At 37.6% G+C, this 19,871-nt stretch overlaps 2 protein-coding genes across 4 annotated transcripts in view; one reads left to right on the forward strand and one right to left on the reverse strand.

The window, feature by feature from the left end:
* Positions 1 to 9,808, reverse strand: part of gigyf2 (GRB10 interacting GYF protein 2) — a 40,503-nt gene extending 30,695 nt beyond the window's left edge. Inside the window, exon 1 of one of the 3 annotated variants that reach the window (XM_079819979.1) lies at positions 9,717 to 9,808. The gene's annotated coding sequence lies outside the window, so the exon portion shown is untranslated. The remainder of the gene's footprint in view (positions 1 to 9,716) is intronic. The other 2 variants (XM_079819977.1, XM_079819978.1) reach the window with 2 other exon arrangements.
* A 4,498-nt stretch (positions 9,809 to 14,306) lies between these two features.
* Positions 14,307 to 15,230, forward strand: LOC307128264 (G-protein coupled receptor 55; the record flags this gene model as incomplete). The annotated part of the gene is made up of 1 exon (XM_079819989.1): positions 14,307 to 15,230. One exon carries the CDS (start codon positions 14,307 to 14,309, stop codon positions 15,228 to 15,230), a length of 924 nt encoding a protein of 307 aa, XP_079676115.1.
* Positions 15,231 to 19,871: the final 4,641 nt, after the last annotated feature.

The raw sequence follows: 19,871 nt of genomic DNA on the forward strand, positions 1-19,871 counted from the left end.
AGTCTCGTGACTCGTGTGCATATCATCCGCTGGAATTTAAAAACCCGGCGCGAGTAAAGATGGCAGAAGGAGGGCAGTTACAGCAGCGTTTGGTGAGCAAAAAAGGCAAAACCAACTCCGTTGTCTGGGAACAGTTTGGCTCCGAGGAATCAGACGACGAGCAGAAACATGCTACGTGCAAGATTTGCTACATGGTAGTGGCTGCAACTCAAGGAACACCACGAATTTGCTTAACCACTTGAAAATTAAACAGAGTGACCTATGACAATCTAATGAAGAAACAAAAACTGACGAGAGCAGGGGTGCCACGTAAACGTCCTTTTTTTCCTTCATATTTTTCAAATAATTCTCTCTTTGTAAACTTTGTTCAATGCATGCGAGATTGCGAGTGCTGCCATATTTTCGAATATGACCAGTCGTTTTCACCGTCATCACCCGGGTTTAGTGCTTTAGGGTTTAGGTTTAGAATGAGAAGCCGCGCGCGCTGTGAGAAAATGTGTCTCTGTGCGTTCATCCGAGAGCGCGCACACGTCTCTCAGCGCGCAAATATTGAGTTCTCTTTCAAGTCTTGCTCTTGAACGGACAAACTCACACAAAACGTATGTCAACATGTCCATCTTGATGAGTATCTTAGCAGACATAGTCTGTATATGCCTTAAGTGAACTTAATGCAGTCGAGAAAGAAGACGCGAGGTCTTAAAGGGGCAGTAGCCTTTACTGCTGTCTGTTTAATGTCAAACAACAAAAGACAAGGACATCACTCACCGCTCTTGATTGAATAGCTTTTGTAAGTTTAATAGGATTAATCTTTAATTTATGCACTCAAATATGCAATGTTATTTTACATTTGATACATTTCTGTACCTGAAAACTAATGTTAGACGTACCTGAAAAGCATAGCCGAACCATATTGTTGATCTTATTTGTGGTTATCATTTTTACGTGAATACTTTTATACTTTGATTCGAATATATGTTATATTATTTATTTTAATAGTTCAAAAAGTACAACAAATGTTACAATTTCAATTGAATTGTTGAAAGGTGTATTTTTAATAAATACAACACATTCCCAAAGTCATGTGAAATAATCGTGTTACATAATCGTGATTTCAATATTGACCAAAATAATCGTGATTATGATTTTTTCCATAATCGAGCAGCCCTACTGCCCACTCCCTATTAAGCCCTGTTGTACAGAATTTTGGTTGTAGTACCACCAGAGTTCCACTGGGGGCGATCGCCATGAGTGCAAAATGAATGGAAGTCAATGGGGCTTGACGGCTAAATTTGTCTCTTTCACCCGATTGCCGTTGAGAAATCTCAGAAATGATTGTAGATTTTGCAAGTTCAACATGGGTTTTAGGTCGAAAGTTGAATGAACGAGTACTTATGTCCTTTTGATTTCTTACAGGTTGAGTTGTTGTTGTCCATAACACGCTAGCATTCTGCTAATGAACGCTGATTGGTCAGTGAAGGACTGATTACGACCAGAGATCCCGCTTGATGGCATCGTGTCATCTGAAGCGGGACCAGAAACAAACAAAACAAAAACTCTTCTAGCACGTGTATTTACCTGTGTCAGCTGTGTTGTCGATGCCTCGAGAGAAAAGAAAGTGCAGAGCGCGAAAGCACCAGAGCGACTGAAGGATTGCCGTTAAGCAGTATCTCTGGTCGTACATGTGTATGACGTCATTGACACTTTAAAAGACTTTTTAAAGCAAATAAGTGACTCTAAAAAATCTAACACCCAGCAATGTGTAATTTATTTGCATTTCCTTTCGAATACAACATTCAAATTACTAGATAAAAAATTATATCCTGAGAAAAGTGGATTTTTATTGGTATAGCGCCATAGACCTCCATTCATTCTGCACTCGTCCTGTGAGCGCCCTCATATGGAATCAGAGAGGAACTGCAACCAGTTCAGAAGCCGGAAGTTCAGTGAGAGTGAAACTTCTCGCCATATTAGACATTCTCTGGTTCAGTGTTGGACAGATCAGTTGTTCTGGCCAGTCGTTAAAATGATTCGGTTCAAAGGAGTCATTAGGTCACGAATCGGACATTAGCAGACGCGTTGTGTGCGAATCCCGTCTGTTAGAACATCGCGAAAGATGTCAACACACAGAAAACACTTCATAACTGGATATAATTTGTCTCCCGCTTATTGAAAGTATGCTTTATGTCAGCTGGTCAGAGAAGAGTCAATGTTTTTTGAGCGCAATTCACACCCAGTGATAATTCAAGGACAAAATTGTCCGAATGTGTCACGTGCAACATGGTTTCGGTCTTCCGAGCTTTTGATTTGGATTAATATGTGAAATATGAGAGCGAACACTGATTATTTTGAAGACCCAGAGAGCGCGCGCGGGGGAGGAGCTCTCAGATCGGTCTCTCTGTCACTCAGTCACAAGCGCAGCATCTGTTCTACATCACTCGTAAATCCTAATAACTCATCAAATTAGGCTTTGGCCGTCAAAAAAATGTCAATGCAGGAAAGACCCTGACTTTGCAGTAATACCCTCGAAACAGCGACGAACTAGTTGGCGTGGCAAGCGTGAAATATCTCCTCCACACAGCCGACTCTCTGGCTGTTTCCCTTCTAGCATGCGACACACGTGAAGCTGACGAATGACGTAGGTTCTGCTGCGACGGAAAAAAACACCTGGATCGGCTTGTGGATCTGTTAATTTTTCCGATCCCCGATCCAGCTATTTTGTCAGTATCGCGGCCGATATCCGATCCTAATATCGGATCGGTGCACCCCTAGTTAGTAACTTTCTGCAGCCAACATTTCTGGAAATGAACGAGGATAACACTTTTTTTAAGACCTAATTAAATTAAATTTAAGACCTCGGGTGAAAATCTGGCCGTTTTTAAGACGTTTTAAGGCCTTAAATTTAAAAAAATTAATTTTAGACATTAAGACTTTTTAAGAAAAGTACGATAATTCGATAATAAGTACGATAATTCGAATATACTATCGGGTTTCTACTGATACAAAGCTTAATGCTAATCGCTGAAGTAACCCTTTAAGGTGACTTTTACCTTCTGTTGAAAGATCCGTAAAAAATTACCTCAGGTAATACTAATCTGGTCAACATGCGAATAGACCAGCTGTAAATATGTACGTAAACATTCTGTCACTTCCTGTTTTTTCCAAGTATGGAGGCATGTGAAGAAGCATTCAGTTGCGTTCTGGATGGTGGGACAAGTCTGTGGCAAGTCTTTTAGCTTTAGGTAAGTACCCATTACCAACAGAATCCAAACTGAATTTAATTCATTTAAATAATAAATCGTTCAACCATACCTAAGTGTTATATGCTATATATGATATGATATCAGGAAGCAACGTAATACGCACATGACGACAGGAAGGTCACAGCAGTGCGTAAATCAAGTTACCCCTCCCACTTCTGCTAGTTTTACTGAGATATTTATCCTGTGCAAATTGGCCATTAATATTAGATGTCCTGTTGTAAAATTACATTACCACCCATCCGAATAGCGCTTGAAATAACTTTACATTGTTACATTGTTACAACCTTACATTGTTAAACCACTAAGTGGCAACAAGGGACTGTACACATTTTTTTTATTCGATTTAAATTAAGTTGTTTTGTACAGAGCCCCGCACATGAAAAAAAAAGAAAGAAAAAAAAGTAAAGCTTGCGCACAATTTACTCATTCGTTCCCTTGACTTTCTAAACCGTCCACGCGATTTACTACTTGAGGGAATGAATTGGTAAATCGTGTGCACACTAGGGCTGGGCGATATGTGAATTTTTTGGGAGGGATAATCGCCTTCAAAAATATCGCGATATCTGATAATATCGTCTACTCCGCACTGACCACGCCCACTCGCGCCATTGCTCATGTCTGTGTCAAAATTTTCCAGACATAAAATGGAGGACAACGGCTTAATATCCAAGAAAAGATGCACACCGGTAATTTGGCAGTATTATGGATTTAAAACCAAATGCAAATGGTGAACCAGCGGATCCAACAGAGGCTATCTGCAGGCTGTGCAAAAAAAAAAGTAAAGGTTAAAGATGCGCAGACCACTAATCTCCGCTGCCATATCCACATACACCATCCAGTGTAGCGGCCTCATTTGAGCCCCGCTCTGCAGCCGCTTCTCAAAGCAGGAAAAGTTCTTGTTTAACTCAGATTGCTTCTGCGTTCGCTTGTGGAAAGAAGTACGATAAATCCAGTTTAAAATGGAGACAGTGCACTCTAGCTGTGACCCGTTTTCTGGTTAAAGATATGATGCCTCTTAGTCTTGTGGACCAGGCAGAATTCCGGTCCATGCTTCAAACTTTTGACCGGCAGTATGAAGTACCCAGTCGGAATTATTTCTCAAGAACAGCTATTCCAGAGCTGTATAATACAGAGAAAACTGAGGTTATGACTAACATCAGTAGCGCGGATTACGTCGCTCTTACGACGGATATGTGGTCGAGCAGCAATACGATGACACCTTACATGTCAATTACTGCTCATTGCATAGACAAAAACTGGGTACTACAATCAAACTGCCTCGGAATGATTTATGTGCCTGAGAGCCACACAGCAGATTATTTGGCAGATAGTCTCTTGGAGAGTGTAGGTTGTTTTCACACCTGTAAGTCCGCACCAAGGTCCGAACCGAAGTTCATGTTTTGATACATTTTATACATTCGGTTAGTTTCGGTTTGGTTTCACATAGCCATCATGCGAGCGGACTAAAAAACTTTACATGACACACTTACGTCCACTCGTCTTCATCTATGTGTGCGGCATCTGGACATTGATTGGTTTGTAAGCGTCAGCGTCTTTGACAAGAGTGAATGAACGGGCGCATATCGTTGCCACTATTGAAAGGTGCGCATTGCTGGACTATTTTCTTTTCGTTACGTTTAAAAGTGGACATTTCAAGCTTTATATACACATATTTCTCATGTTTGTGAGACGAGTAGCTGCTGAGTTTGGGTTTATTTGAGACGCGCTCAAGTTCATGTGCAAAGCATGTGATCGCTCCCGCAATTATTGTCTGCTATAGACTATTTGCTTCTTATTTATTAAATCCAGGCAATTATCTGATTAAACGTTGATTAAAATTAAGATACAATTTATACAAAACGAAATTCACATTAAAGAAATGCTTTATAAGCAAAATCATGCAAAATTTTGTGTCTAGAAACCTGTTAGATTGTTGCGTTAATGTTTTATAAATGCATAGGTTCAATTAAATAACGTGGTGTTTAGATTATGTTTTATTTCTGAGAACTAGCCTAATGTATTTTTAAAAAATGAAATTATATTTGTTTTAATTTTGAATGATAATTTAGATTTTTGATGATTTTAAAAAAAAATGCATGGCAACTGCTAAGACATGCATGCAAACCACAGTTAGCCTACGTTTTATAGGTTCAATTAAATAACGAGGTGTTTGGATTATATTTTATTTTTAAGGTGTCTAATTAAAAAAAAAAAAAATCAATTGTTTTAATTTTGAATGATGATTTAGTTTTTTGAAGATTTTACTGATGATTTTAAAAAATGCATTTATGATTTTCATACGCAACTGTTAAGACATGCAACATGCAACATGCTGGGTAAACCACATTTACGGTGTTTTACAGATCACCTGCATAAAGTTATTGATGTTTGTTTACCCATATTTTGATTTAAAAAAAAAAAAAAACGTTTTGAATATGTTACTGATAAAAGCAATTTGTCTAAATTATTGAATATCGTTCGCATTGTGTCCTGAACAAAATATTTTTTTTTCAAAGGTTTCTCTCTCGTTTTATTCTTAGCGTTAGTATTTTAAATGTTTTCCAGGTTTACATGTTTGATTAATATTTGTATTATTAATAGGCGATTCTATTTATAATTTAATAGCCAATAATATTTTTAGAGCTGTTTAAAACATTTAGCCAAGCCAACCTATGTCTCGTTAATTTGTAACGTGCTTCTCTTTGCGCATGTATAATAAGAACAGACACAACCAACGTCTTATCCATATACTTCAATGTTTTGCTTTAACACATAAAAGCTACTGTAGCTATGCATCAAAAACACTAAAAGGGTAAGTGTATGGTAACTACTAAGCTATTTATAATGTATTTGGCAACGCAATGTCCTGTGAGTTTATCAGGCGTCATTTTTACGATACTGTCGATTATCGTCTGATAACACTGACTGTTATCGATATCGACATATTTGCGAGACATCGTCGATATACCATAATATCGTCATATCGCCCAGCCCTAGTGCACACTTTATAAATCGAGGGAACTAATTCATAAATCGTGCGCACGATTTAGCCAACTAGTTTTTTCCTGCATGTCATGTGCATGTAATTTTGTAATGTTGTTTGATCAGAATCGTGATCTCTATTTGAAATTTACAAAGTAAATTTCCTTTACAAAGTCATCATCAACTACTGGCCTGGCAGAATAATATAGTCGTTTTGACTCGTTTTCGTGGACCCATGTGAAAGGGGATCATTTTGACAACGTTGTCGTCTACACGCGAAAAAACAAAGGAAAACTTTTACATTTTCAGTACATTGTTGTTGTGTAAATGTACTGCAAGTCAATACATCAAAAACTAGGAGTGAAAATTTAATTCGATAAAGCATAGTATCGCAATATTTTGTGTGGTGATATTGTATTGATACAAAGACGGCAAGTATTGTTATTTTCAGGAACTGAATCTCAGCTCGTATTGTGCAAAGTTTTACCGTAAGCTCCGTGCTTATAACACAGGAAATAATAACAATTTAAAATATTTCTTTCAGAGTGTATGCGTAAAAATCACAAACAGCACATCACTTTCACTCACACACGTGCGTAGGGAGCTGTGTGTGCGGGAAGCGCATCCTCGAATATTTCTGTCCATTTTAACGTGTTACGTGACGATTTGTCATGCAAGTGCAAGCCAGCTGTGCACTGCAATGCAACAGAACTTCACTCGCAATTACAACCAAAGAAGCTTGTCGGTAACATCACTTGCCTACCGCGGCACCGCCCCCACTCTTGTTTTGATATTTTATAGTAGTAAAAATTATTTAGTTCAGTTAGAGATCAGATTAACCACAGTTAAAAACTGAACGTGCAGCGTGAGCCAAACAAGAGTCGCAGTACAGACCAGCAGCAGGAGTCAGATTTTAGTCATCACAAGAGTGAGGAGCTGACTGACAAGACGACAGTGCAAGATTTGATTTCAATGTATCGCCTATTTAAGTGAGTTTGTCATTGTACCGTTTTGTTGTTGTGTTTTTCATTTCGAACATTCAAGCAATTGCTGCCCCTGAAATGGCACTAAAGGTTACGTTTTAAACGCACAGTTACCTGACACATATTTTTAAAGTAAACCTGACTCTCCATTTTCTTCCACTCCAGATAGGGGTTAAACTATTTTTTTTTTTTTTTTTATTCACTTAAGAATATTTTAATTCCATTTCTGTGTAAAGCACTTTGAATTGCCACTGTGTATGAAATGTGCTATACAAATAAACTTGCCGTGCTAATTTTAAAGTGAAAGTAAAATGTGCATATCGTATCGTGGCTTAAGTATCGCAATAATATTGAATCACAACATATCTGAAAATGCCATCATTCATAGTTTATGTGTGTAAGGACGCATAGACAAATAGGATTATACATTTATCTATTGGTGCATGTTTAAAAAGTGAAAATGTCAATTAAAACAAATGACTTTACAGGTTTTGCAGTGCACCATCAAATGCATGCCCTTTACTAAAAATCTCCATATACTTCAGACATATTTGCAATAAAAATACAAAAACAATCTTTGTGAGTTGAGTGTGAGAGGATTCGTGACATGAAACCTACACCTACACGCACTGAAAAAGAGGACAACAGATCAGAAATGGTGAACTCTGCACTGGGACGTCTCAAGGTATATGAAAATATCTATTTTTGGGGTATCCCCTTTGGTTGCATTTGCAAATACAGATGCACAACAAAAAACTCGCCTACGCACTGCATATGAATACACACAGGTGGATAAATTCTGTTGTAGTGACATCCTTTGCTGTAAAATAAATGAAGTGCATTTTATTCAGTTTTAAAGTCTAGATAGGTATAATAACGTATATAAAGGGTGATAAGTACGCCAAAAATGTTTTCATACGGCATTCGCAGTGAGCAGTAAAACATTTTTTCCCCAGCATTTTCTTGAGGTGACCCCCATTAATTCGGCAACTTAGTGTACCCCCCTTACTGTAGCAAGAGCTATTTTAAGAACTCTCCCAATTAGGAAGGGCATTCTCAGACATCTGTGCAACCCATGGCTTCCCTTGACCACTACGTAGTGCAACTAACTTTTTTTTTAACTTGATTTGAACTGATCACATTGCAGTGGCACCTTGGCAGACCTGTCAAACCACTCATTTAACCTCAGGGCAAAAGGAGAAAACTTGTTTGAATTTTACTTTCAGCTTAATATAATATATGTATACATCAGTAATATTATATATCAGTATGTACTTCTACACAGCCAAATAATGTAGATGACATAAGGTCAATGCAAAATAAACAGTAGTGACTTGCTGCTGCGGGGATTTAAACCACGTGTACAACCCAATGAGGCAATCCTATTCAGAGCACACATCCACACGAAATCTGACCAAGCACACACACTAAAATAAATATATATATATATATATATATATATACACACACACATACATACCAGACGATTACATCAGATCCCAAACAGACATGCATAGTTCTTGTATTTGTTTAACACCAGTCAGGGGGAGGGAAAGACAACAGCTGAACACAAAAAGTCAGTCAATAAAGGTAGTTTAGGTTGAAAACAGATGGTCAACAGCTTTTCGCCCAGTTAAAACTTAAATTAAAAAAGCGTATAAAACAGAAAACTACTATGCGTGGGAAGTCATATTCAGTCTTTTAGAGGCTGATAAAAGGTAAAGAACTTCGGTAAATTTTAAATCCTATACGTAGCTTGACCAGTCATTAAGGCTTGTACAAGTGATCGTGTGTCACTGATCTGTATCAAGACATAACACGTTTTTATTTCCACAAAACCTCAAAAGGAAAGACCGATAAATGTCAGTTTAAGGTTTCAACGATCGCGTCCCTTTCGGTTCATGCCTTCATACACCCTGTAAGCACTGCAGTCCACAAGCTAGTTCAAGAAAACACCAATAAATCCATTTAAGCCCGATTAGATGTAATGTGAACTATTGAATTGACAGTTAGGATGCAATGTAACCGTTCAAAGAGGCGTTTTAATAAGGTGAATATTCTAGTCTGGCTATCGCTGGACATTTAACTTTGACTTCCAACTCCAACCAACTTTAAATCAGTCCCACGCACCACGGCGAAGTGTACGAGCTGTCAAATACTGCCGTAATAAATGCCGATAGGAGCACAGAAGCACGTCGTACGGCCGACCGGTGTAAATGTGTAAGTGAGTTGACACGAGTTTTAATCCGTGCGGCCTGTGCTTAGTTTCCTGCCACATCGCATTCCACTACAGCTACCTATGGATAGCTGATAGCATCATTAGCGGTAGGCCGGTCAAATCGAGCACGGTGCTTCCAGGCCTAACAACCATGCGGGCTAGAATAGCGTCGGTCCGCTAAGTTGGGGCGGGTCTATGTCACTGAGAGTTCGCGTAGGAATAGTAAAATTTTATTTTAGAGCAAAACCATGTACGCCGGGCCCGCTGTCTTACCTCTGCTTTTACTGACAGCGCTGAGTTTGTGTGCGAGTGGCGTCTCTCGTTTCGTATCCACAAGATGGCTGAATGTAGGTCACATGACAACACGTATGCTGAAAATTGCCCGGATGAGAGTGAGCGTGCTGACAGCAGCAGTTCCCTAGCTCATTCGCACGCTACGTTGGCTTTCCATGTTTTATGGGGACTTTCCAAACAGTATATTCTATCCCCATAACCATAGCCATTACAGAAAACTGATTAAACATGTACATCTTAAACATGATTTAAGATGGGGACCAAATCAACAACAATGCCAACCATGGCAAAATATTTAGCGTTCTATTAATGGTGTTGACTTTTAATCAACCTTTTTAATCACAAATTACTGGTCAGGAAATTAGCAAGATTTGCACAAATTTTGTAGATAACGTAACTTAGCACGAAATAGCCTTCTTCTTTGTTTTCTTTTAATGTATAAGCCTGGGTAAACTTGCAGATAGCCTTTTACAGGAAGGAGAGTCAGTGTTGTTCCACTCAGTGTTAATGGCTTCAAACAGTTCATGAGTAAAAATGTCTCCCAGTTCTTTTAAATTTAACGTGAGACCAAATATTCTCTAAAATCTGGACTCTGATCAGGCTAAAACATGAGCCTTGTTGTCTTTGCAATTTGGGCAGGATTGTCTTACTGCAAAAGAGCATCTAATTAATCCTCTTTCAACTTCTCATTTGTGGAAAGCAAGCTATTCTGCAATATTCTCCTGTTCTCCAAAGCATTTATTGACTTTTCACTGTGAAGCAGCTCACAAATACCAGCTAAAAAGGCTCCACACAAAATGACACTCTTCCTGAATGCTTCACTGTGAGGAGATGCATTTATTATTATAGTTCCCGTCAGATTTAGGAAGACACTGCTCTGTAGCATCACCCTGCAACTTGTGTTTCACTGTGATTCTTCACTTCACACACAACTTCCCATATTCAAAAAAACTTAATTCTGTTTTTTCATTCTTCATTCTGCATTTGCTTGAATTTTGCTAATTTCCTGACCAATAATTTGTGGTTAAGACCATTCAAAACTTAGTGTTTTGCCATTTTGGAGTGTGCATGTGTATACTTTATAACTTCTTTTGAGTTGTGTACTTAAAAAGTCACAATACAATACAATACAATACAAGTAGAAGTTGTCTTGTGCACTGGTGCTTTTCTTCTTCTACACTGGAACCGAGTTTTGTTCTAAATGAGTGAAAAATGCTGAAATGCAATTTACAAAGCAAATCAACAGTAATTTCTTTGATCATTGTAATCATTAGTTAGACTTAAAACACATAATACAAATATTTTATTTGTATGCTATTCTATGCATTTAAAGGAACACTCCACTTTTTTGGATATAGGCTCATTTTCTGTCTCCCCTAGAGTTAAAATCCATTCAGCCGATCTCCGGGTCTGGCAGAAGCACTTTTAGCATAGCTTAGCATAGATCACTGAATCAAAATCAAAATTTTTGAACCAAAACTCAAAAAAGACCAACGACTTTAGATATTTTTCCTATTTAAAACTTGACTCTTCTGAAAAGTTGTGATTTTCTAGGCCGATTATATGGCTAGGAACTATTCTCTCATTCCTGCGTAATAATCAAGGAACTATGAGCCGTCACACGAGTGCAGCGGCGCAATGATATTACACAGTGCCTGAAAATAGTCCCCAGCATGCCCAGCAACTTTTCATTTTCCGTCAGTCTTAGTACACAATGTAACTACAGAAGAGTCAAGTTTTAAATAGGAAAAATATCGAAAGTCTTTGATCATTTTTAGGCGAGATGCTAACGTTCTAATCAGATTCAATGATCTATGCTAAGCTAAGCTAAAAGTGCTACCGCCAGACCCAGAGATCGACTGAATGGATTCGAAAATGGTAAAACTCAACTTTTTAACTCTTGGGGAGATGGAAAATGAGCCTATTTTCAAAAATAGCGGAGTGTTCCTTTAAGATGTTAAACACAATTTTTTTAGTCTGCAAATCAAGAAAAAACTTAATATTAAATCATGATTGATTATTTAATCAGTGAACATCTCTCTCTCTCTCTCTCTCTCTCTCTCTCTCTCTCTCTCTCTCTCTCTCTCTCTCTCTCTCTCTCTCTCTCTCTCTCTCTCTCTCTCTCTCTCTCTCTCCCACTCTATGGAAACTCCTCTATCTAATCTACCTGCTATTATAGATCTGAAACCAAGCAACATTTAAATGTGTTGTGTCAGCCAACACAATTCTGAGAAAATGGCAAATATTGCACTTTAAAGTAATGTCCATGTGGGTTATGGATGTCTGAATTGTAATGTGATTCTCTTTGCCTCCCATAGAGCGATGACTTACGTACATAATACTATATGACTAATTCATTTATTTTGCTTGATAATTGCCTGTAAATATGCTTTTCAACCTTTTCGGTCCTTCAGTGAACTTACTTTAACATAACATTATGAATCATTGTCCATCAGTGATCATTAGTCAGTAAAGAAAATAATTTTCTTTTAAGGAAGTTGTGATTCATTTGCGGTTTAATAAGCTTTCACATGTTCATTTTAAATGCTCTTGTTGTGTGATATGGATTTCAAAAGAATAGTCTTACATGAGCTCACAGAAGCCGCATACATTATACTTGTAGTGAGCAGGCCTATATATTTCACACCGCAGGGCATGTTAACTTCCCAAATGCATTTTACGTCAACTATACCCAGATATGATCAATTATACTGACTAAGAGAAAATGAAGTAGCCAGGCTAACAGGAAGATATCAGAAAAGTACCAAAACTATGTTTCTGTTAGCAAGGATGTGGTCACAGGCAAAACCTCTGAAAACAGAAGTGCTACTAACTACATTTTTCTTGACAGCATTTAGGGGAACGTATCATCCTGGTAAGCACAGACACTCCATGTTTAATTCAACGCTATTATTATTTGTGCGTGCCGTGCGTGTGTGTGTTCATTTCATAGCAAACTCTTTTCATGAAGTCAGTTTAGATATTGCACAGAGGCATAGTTTCAGTAAATGCATTCTCTCTTCCAGTAATTTTTTTTAAATTGCTTCCAGGTTCAACAGTGTGTGGAAAAATATTATTACAGCTGTATGACAAATTATAAGTAATAACTAGTATGTAAATAACAGTTATTCGGTGTAGGGTACAGGTGGAACAAAACCAGTCCTGACTTCATTCACGGGACTGTTACTTAGTAAAGGTGATTCTGTGTACCAGACATGATTTCGTGAGAGATGCAGCCCACATGTCTGAAAAGGGGAAAGACTGTGGTTTATCGGCATGCGTTTCAGACTCAGATGTAGAAGCATATGAAATGTCAAAAAGGTTTAACGCTTTAGAGACATATTTACACGCGTGCGAGGGAAGCTTCCATATTATATGGCTGTACTTCATAGATAATGCAGGAAGAAAAAAAGACATCCGTCAGTTTGTCCTGCTTAGGTCAAGTTCAACGGATTTTGTTCTTGTGGTTTATTGCTGTAAGAAAATATTGCTGATCTTTGGCAGCAGAGGTACGTCCAACAACTGCACTAATCTGCAAGGGTGTTGTGAGATTAATGCAGGTTTTCTCTGTGTGTGTGTGTGTGTGTGTGTTTGGCAGCATGTGTTTAAAATTGGGGGTATTTGGTAATTTCATTGTTACACATTCACCATTTCCTTTCCAATTTTTTGTAACGGTCATATTTTGTTTCTTAACAAAGATTTCCTTCATGAGTGTATACAGAACGGAAAACTACCTCGAGTTTCACTCTAGAAGAAATGATACTTTGAAGTCATCAGCTAAGGTAAGAAAATCTACTCATGTACTAAAGAACAGCAAAAATTATATGCAGAACAACTATATAGCACAAAAATGCCAATCGTTACATTTGCCATTTGCTCAGGTTTTTTTAATTTATTTTTTATAACAAATTAATATTAAAACCTGTCTGCTGAAGAAAATGGACATGAAATTGTATTATATACAATTTGTCAATCAACCAATGATGACATTTAGACTATATTAATATTTATTCGTTTTAATCGTCAATGCAGCAAGTTACATTTATTAATCTTGCTCATTTTTGAGTTCTTATGAAACAAGAGTGCATGAGAGTCAGATCAGAATTTTTATTTGCAATAAATTTCATCATCAAGAATTTTTACAATAAAGCGAAGGGTTTATCATTTAAAGCAAGCACATTGACGTCATGTTATTGTTGTTTTTTGTGGAAACTTGCTCAAAGTGAAAAGAAGAATCGAAACTTAGAGCCCTTCAAAATGTTTAATGTGTCCATCATTATAATTAGACATAAGTTACTTTTCACACTTTTAAAAGTTGCAACAACTTTGTAAAAGTTTGAGCAAGGCAGTTTTAAAAACTACATTTTGCATTCACAAAATTCACCTTTCAAATGAGAGCAGAGTTGAAAAGACATTAGCATATTCTGAAATCTAAAATAAATACATAAACTTTTGCATCGACAAGTGAAAAAAGAAAGCATGCCATTGATGAGTCAGCCTGTTACTAGTTGTGAATTCTCACTAAGACGTATGTGATATTTTTCGAACCTCTCTCCTGCCAGTTTCACTATGGCGAACTGCTCGACTAAAGATGTGGACACTTTGACGCAGAAGCTGGACTTGGTGATATATGTGCCCGTCTTGGTGTTCGGCTTGCCGTTAAACATTACGGCATTGGTGGTGTTCTGTCGGCTGCTCAGAAAATGGACAGAGTCCTCCATCTACATGACCAACCTGGCCCTGATGGACCTGCTGTTGCTGCTGCAGCTGCCCTTCAAAATGCACGCGGCATACAACACGTGGGAAGAAAACAAGATGCTCCTTTGCTCTTTCCTGGAAAGCCTTTACTTTGTTGCTATGTACGGCAGCATCTACACAATTGCATGCATAGCCATAGACCGATACATTGCCATAAACCACCCGTTTCGCGCCAAGCAGGTGCGTTCGAGAAAAAACGCCTTAATTTTTTGTGTTTTAATCTGGGTGTTTGTTATGGCAACGACTTCACCCATCTACACCTTCCGGGATAAGGAAAAGGGTAATTTCACTTGTTTCCACGGGTTCTCTAAGAAGGGTTGGAGCACTGCAATAATCGTGTGCCTGGAGCTCTTTGGTTTCCTGTTGCCCGCCACAATACTGGTGGTTTGTTCCATTAAAAGCATCCGTACTCTCAAAGCCTCAAAAAGCAGCAACCCCAAGAGGCAAGCTGGCGTGAGAATCATCTACAGCAGCCTAGCAGCCTTCCTAGTGCCCTTCACCCCCTGTCACATAGCCATATTCCTGCAGTATCTGGTCCGTAACGGCTTGATTTCAGACTGCATACAGCAAAAGAACATCGCCCTCTTCATACAGGTGTCGATGAACATTGCAAATGTGACCTGCTGCTTGGACGCGCTATGTTACTACTTCATCGCGAAGGAGGTCCGATCCACCAAGGACACAGTTAAACTGTCCATCAGCAGAGCGAGAACCACCAGCAGCTCAGATGTTTGAGAAGTCAAATTCAGTTTATTAGACTTTCAGAATGTGCGTTGATGGCTTTCCAGCGGGAGTAAGAGTCAAAATCTTGGACTGATGTTAAAGGTCCTTGAGGTTTAATGCACGTTTCATGGACGTAAATGGACAAAATATGACTAATTCCAGTTGAAAGGATCATTTAAATAATTTAATCATCATTTACTCACACTCATGTGATTTTAAAACAGTATGACTTTGTTTATTGTTCTTTTTTGAGCATCATCATGAAATCAATTCTTATTTTTTATAGAATATTGCAGCATAGAAACCTAAACAACAAAGAAAACCACAGAGATCGAATCAATTCTCAATGAACAAGCATCATCATGAAAATAAATTCTTATTTTTTTAATAGAATATTGCAGCATAGAAACCTAGACAACATAGAAAACCACAGAGATCGAATCAATTCCCGATTAACAAAATCAAGTCCCGCCCTACATTTTTCTTGTTCGAGAAGCCGTTTCACTTGGATATACGTCACAATAGTGAAGACAAGTCTAAGTCTTCCATTTCATGGTGACTTTAAACATAAAAAGGGTATTTTGAGATGAATCCATGCAAAGAAAGTCAGTGGACTACAATCTTCTTTTGTGTTTCGCATTAAACAAGTCATACAGGTTTGGAATGTCATGAGGGTGAATAAATAATGACCATTTTTTTTTTATATGTTTGGGTGGACAATTTTACCAAGTGTGTCAAACAAACAGGAATAGAACAGAAACTTTACTCTGATCTTCAGAATTGCACAGTCACAAAATAGGGTATCAGGTCAGATCAGCATCTCCCAAATCCATTCCGTTTGTGAAATCGAAGTCTGACTTCCACAAAACTAAATTATACAACTATCATTCCTTGAACCACATCCAGGAAACCCCGTCCTCCAAAGCCATGGTAACAAACGAACCCACACTGAATGATTGTCAGTCTGAGATCATGTCTGATAAAGCTTCCGCTCCCCTGACCCCTTTTTGCTGTTTTTGAGTCTAGGGCTGTCATAGAGATATGATTTCTCAAGACACTTATTTAGAGATTACGGTGCAGGGCCGTGCAGAGAGTTCTTCAGAGGCAGGGGCTCAAATGTAAAAAAAGGGGCAATATGTAAATATATATATTTTAGGGGTGTAACGGTACACAAAACTGACGGTTCGATACGTAGCCTACCTCGGTTTTGAAGTCACGGTTCGGTACGGATTCGGTACAGCAGTTTTACAAAATTGCTTTTTATTCAACAGTGGTTTAATGAAAAAAATTGTGTCTGTCCTTAAATGAATTCAGTTATAACTAAAAGTTTCTTAAAGATAATGCTGTAAACTATATAGGGAGCCCTTACATATTGCTATTAAAGATTAACAATAGAGCCCACACTATTAGCCTAAATTCATTTGCTATTTATTTTTAGATATAATAATCAACACTCACAAGCTTCACATAAGGCAGTTTTTGCATTAATATCTAAATCGAATTATTATAATTTTTTCTCCAATTCGTTGTTGAAATATAATAATTTAGTGGCTGTAATTTTCATGACAGGTTTATTTAAACATACATTAAATAAACAAGACATCACTACAGGCTAAGTGGTAATGAATATATATATAGGCTAATATAACGAATAGGCTAATATAGTGCATGTATTCAGTAAAAGAGTTAATCTCTCTAGTGAACTCACAGCTGTGGACACTGAATGACTTCTGAGGTAAATGTGATTCTACATGACATTGTTTACAAGCTGTTTTATTGTCTTTTCGCGGTTGAAAAACCGATGGAGCGATTACACAACATATGATACGTTTCAGTAAGTTGTAATGTATCCTCAACATACCTTTAGATATTAATTTCTTTAGGAAGAGATGATCGCGTTCACTCGCGCGCTGCCGCTTGAAGTTGAACTGATACGCGTCAATCTGTCACGTCACATAATAGAGCGTTAAAACGGCATTTATCGTTTGAATTTCGTGATAAAATGGACTGAATACTTAATATGTTCGTGTGGGAACTCGGATTGAAGTGTGTTCCGCGCTTTAAACAAGCCGACTGTTAACTGTTGTAGATTGCATTCATAACCGTTCGGTGCACGCGCGCACCATACCGAAAGCCCGAAACGTTAGTTCGTCTGTCCATGTAATTTTCAACCGATTTATGAATAAGAACAGAAAATTACCGCTCCACTTCACATGCCCAATGGAATTTGAACTTGCTTTGCCAGATCACGATTGGTTGGTGCCGATGACATGTTGACAAACGGGCATTGGTGAATTGTGTAATACTTTAGAATATATAATATATAGATTTGTAATTCAACACATTAGCTCTGATTATGGATGAAAAAAAATATTGGTTTACTTTTTTTCCCGTAAGGCCACACACTCTCTGAAAGGACCATATTTGGCTCGAGAGCCGCGAACAGAGGAAAATCAGCAATCAGTCAAAACGCACGCAACCCATAGCAACGCGTTATGGCAACGCCTCAACAGAAATTGTCCGACTTTTGAGCCGTTCGTTACTATTGTATACATTGTCATCAATGTCATGTTATAATAATCACATTTGTTTAGTTTTATTGGCCACGATATTATCATTGATGTGTCTGAGAGGGGCACTTTTGATTCATTTTGAAAAAGGGCAGGGGCTCGAGCACCCAAAGCCCCCCCCTCTGCACGTGCCTGTTACGGTGGCATGTGTGGTACAGCAAACTGCCTTTTACAGAGCGCTGCAAGGATGATGGGATGCAGGAATGACGTATTTTCTAGGCCAAACCTTTTGTACGTTTTAGCACTCCTGTTCCCACACTCTAAAAAATAATGCGTTGTCTCAACCACAACAAAATAAAACGCAACAGTTTGCATCAATTTGTTCGATCCATGACAACTTTGAGTGAATTTACGTTCAACCAACAAGCTACATTGAGTTAGAACTTAATCATTTGTAGCATAAACACACATTTTTAAGTTGATAACTCAAAGAAATTAAGTCCAGTTGTAGCCCTGGAACCAATTAATCTTATCTACAGTTCAAATCAACAGCTAAGCTAAGTTTTTTAACGTGTATATTTAGCAAGATATTACTTGTCACTGGCATTAGTAGTCATTGCTTATAGTCAATGTAGTGTTTACCTTCATGTCTCTACTCTCCAGCACAATGGTAACCACAAAAAATTCAGCATTACAGAAACTCTTTTAACTGTCAAACATAACAGCATTAAACACTAACAAGTCTTATACTTCACTAAAAGCAAATAAATTAACAATTAATTGAAACATTTGTGACACTGGACCACAAAACCAGTCATAATGGTACATTTTCTGAAATTTTGATTTATACATCATATGAAAGCTGAATAAATAAGCTTTCCATTGATGTATGTTATGACAGGACATTATTTTACCGAGATGCAACTATTCTAAAATCTGGAATCTGAGGGTGCAAAAAAAAAAATCGAAATATTGATAAAATCGCCTTTTAAGTTGTCCAAATGAAGTCCTTAGAATTGCATATTACTACTAATAATATATTTTTGAAATACTTATGGTAGAACATGTACAAAATATGATCTTTACTTAATATCCTAATAATTTTTGGCATAAAAGAAAAATCGATAATTTTTACCCATTCAATGTTTCCACAAATATATCTGTGCGACTTGTGACTGGTTTTTTGGTCCAGGGTTACATTTATTCTCCTATTACCTAATTTAAAAAAAAGCCAATTAACGCATACATTTGAGTTTAAATTACATAAAATATTAAGTTGATGTAATGATCAACATTATTATGTCAACAGAACTCTACAAAATAATGTTTGCAACTTAAAAGGTTTAATTAAAACAACAAATTTGAATTTTTTACTTGCAACCATGCATTTATTTAAATTGTGGTAACAGGTCCCCTGAATTAATTTTTAGAGTGCATAGTCCTTAAGTCAATCGTGTTTTTTCATGGTTTTATGGTTAGATCTCTGAAATAACATCATGCAGAAAAGGTCCGTATTAACAGCCTCACTGTGTGTATAACGCTTGCAAACTAACTCAAACTTTCAGGGAAAATGTTTCTAAATAAAGACTGAAAGAGTTGTCGTTTGATGCTGAATCATGAATCATAAGCTTATTTTCTGCAATAGTCCAAAAGAAAAATTCTATTCGTTTTTTTTTTTTTTGTTGCTAACTTCCAGGTTGGCCTACAAAAATATGCCATCACTGCAGTGCTCCAATTAATTTTATTTTAATTCTAGGCCTAAATTAAATTGTGTCTCTCGGTTTGCGATGCGATCAGTATTTTTCACCAAAGACTCTGTATTTGTCTTTATCTAACAGCTCACACTCAACACGATAAACTTGAGGTGTTCCTGCTCACACGCGATGGTTGTCTGGCAAACCATCTTGAAACCTACACAATGACTCACAAACATTTCTGATGCAACACTGGAAACGGCATTACATTCTTCAAAATTACCTCTTTTGTTCCATAATCAGAACATTTAACTATTTGTGCAGACTTGTTTCACAAGAATCACCTGTTTCATTAGCGTTGTGTTAGTGTGAAACAGGTTCCCATTGAGAGTTTTGTCATTGATTTACACAAGTTGTGGATATGTGTGGGTACATAACCATATGCCACT

This window comes from Gobio gobio (assembly GCF_949357685.1).
Source record: "Gobio gobio genome assembly, chromosome: 6".
Lineage (NCBI taxonomy): Eukaryota > Metazoa > Chordata > Actinopteri > Cypriniformes > Gobionidae > Gobio > Gobio gobio.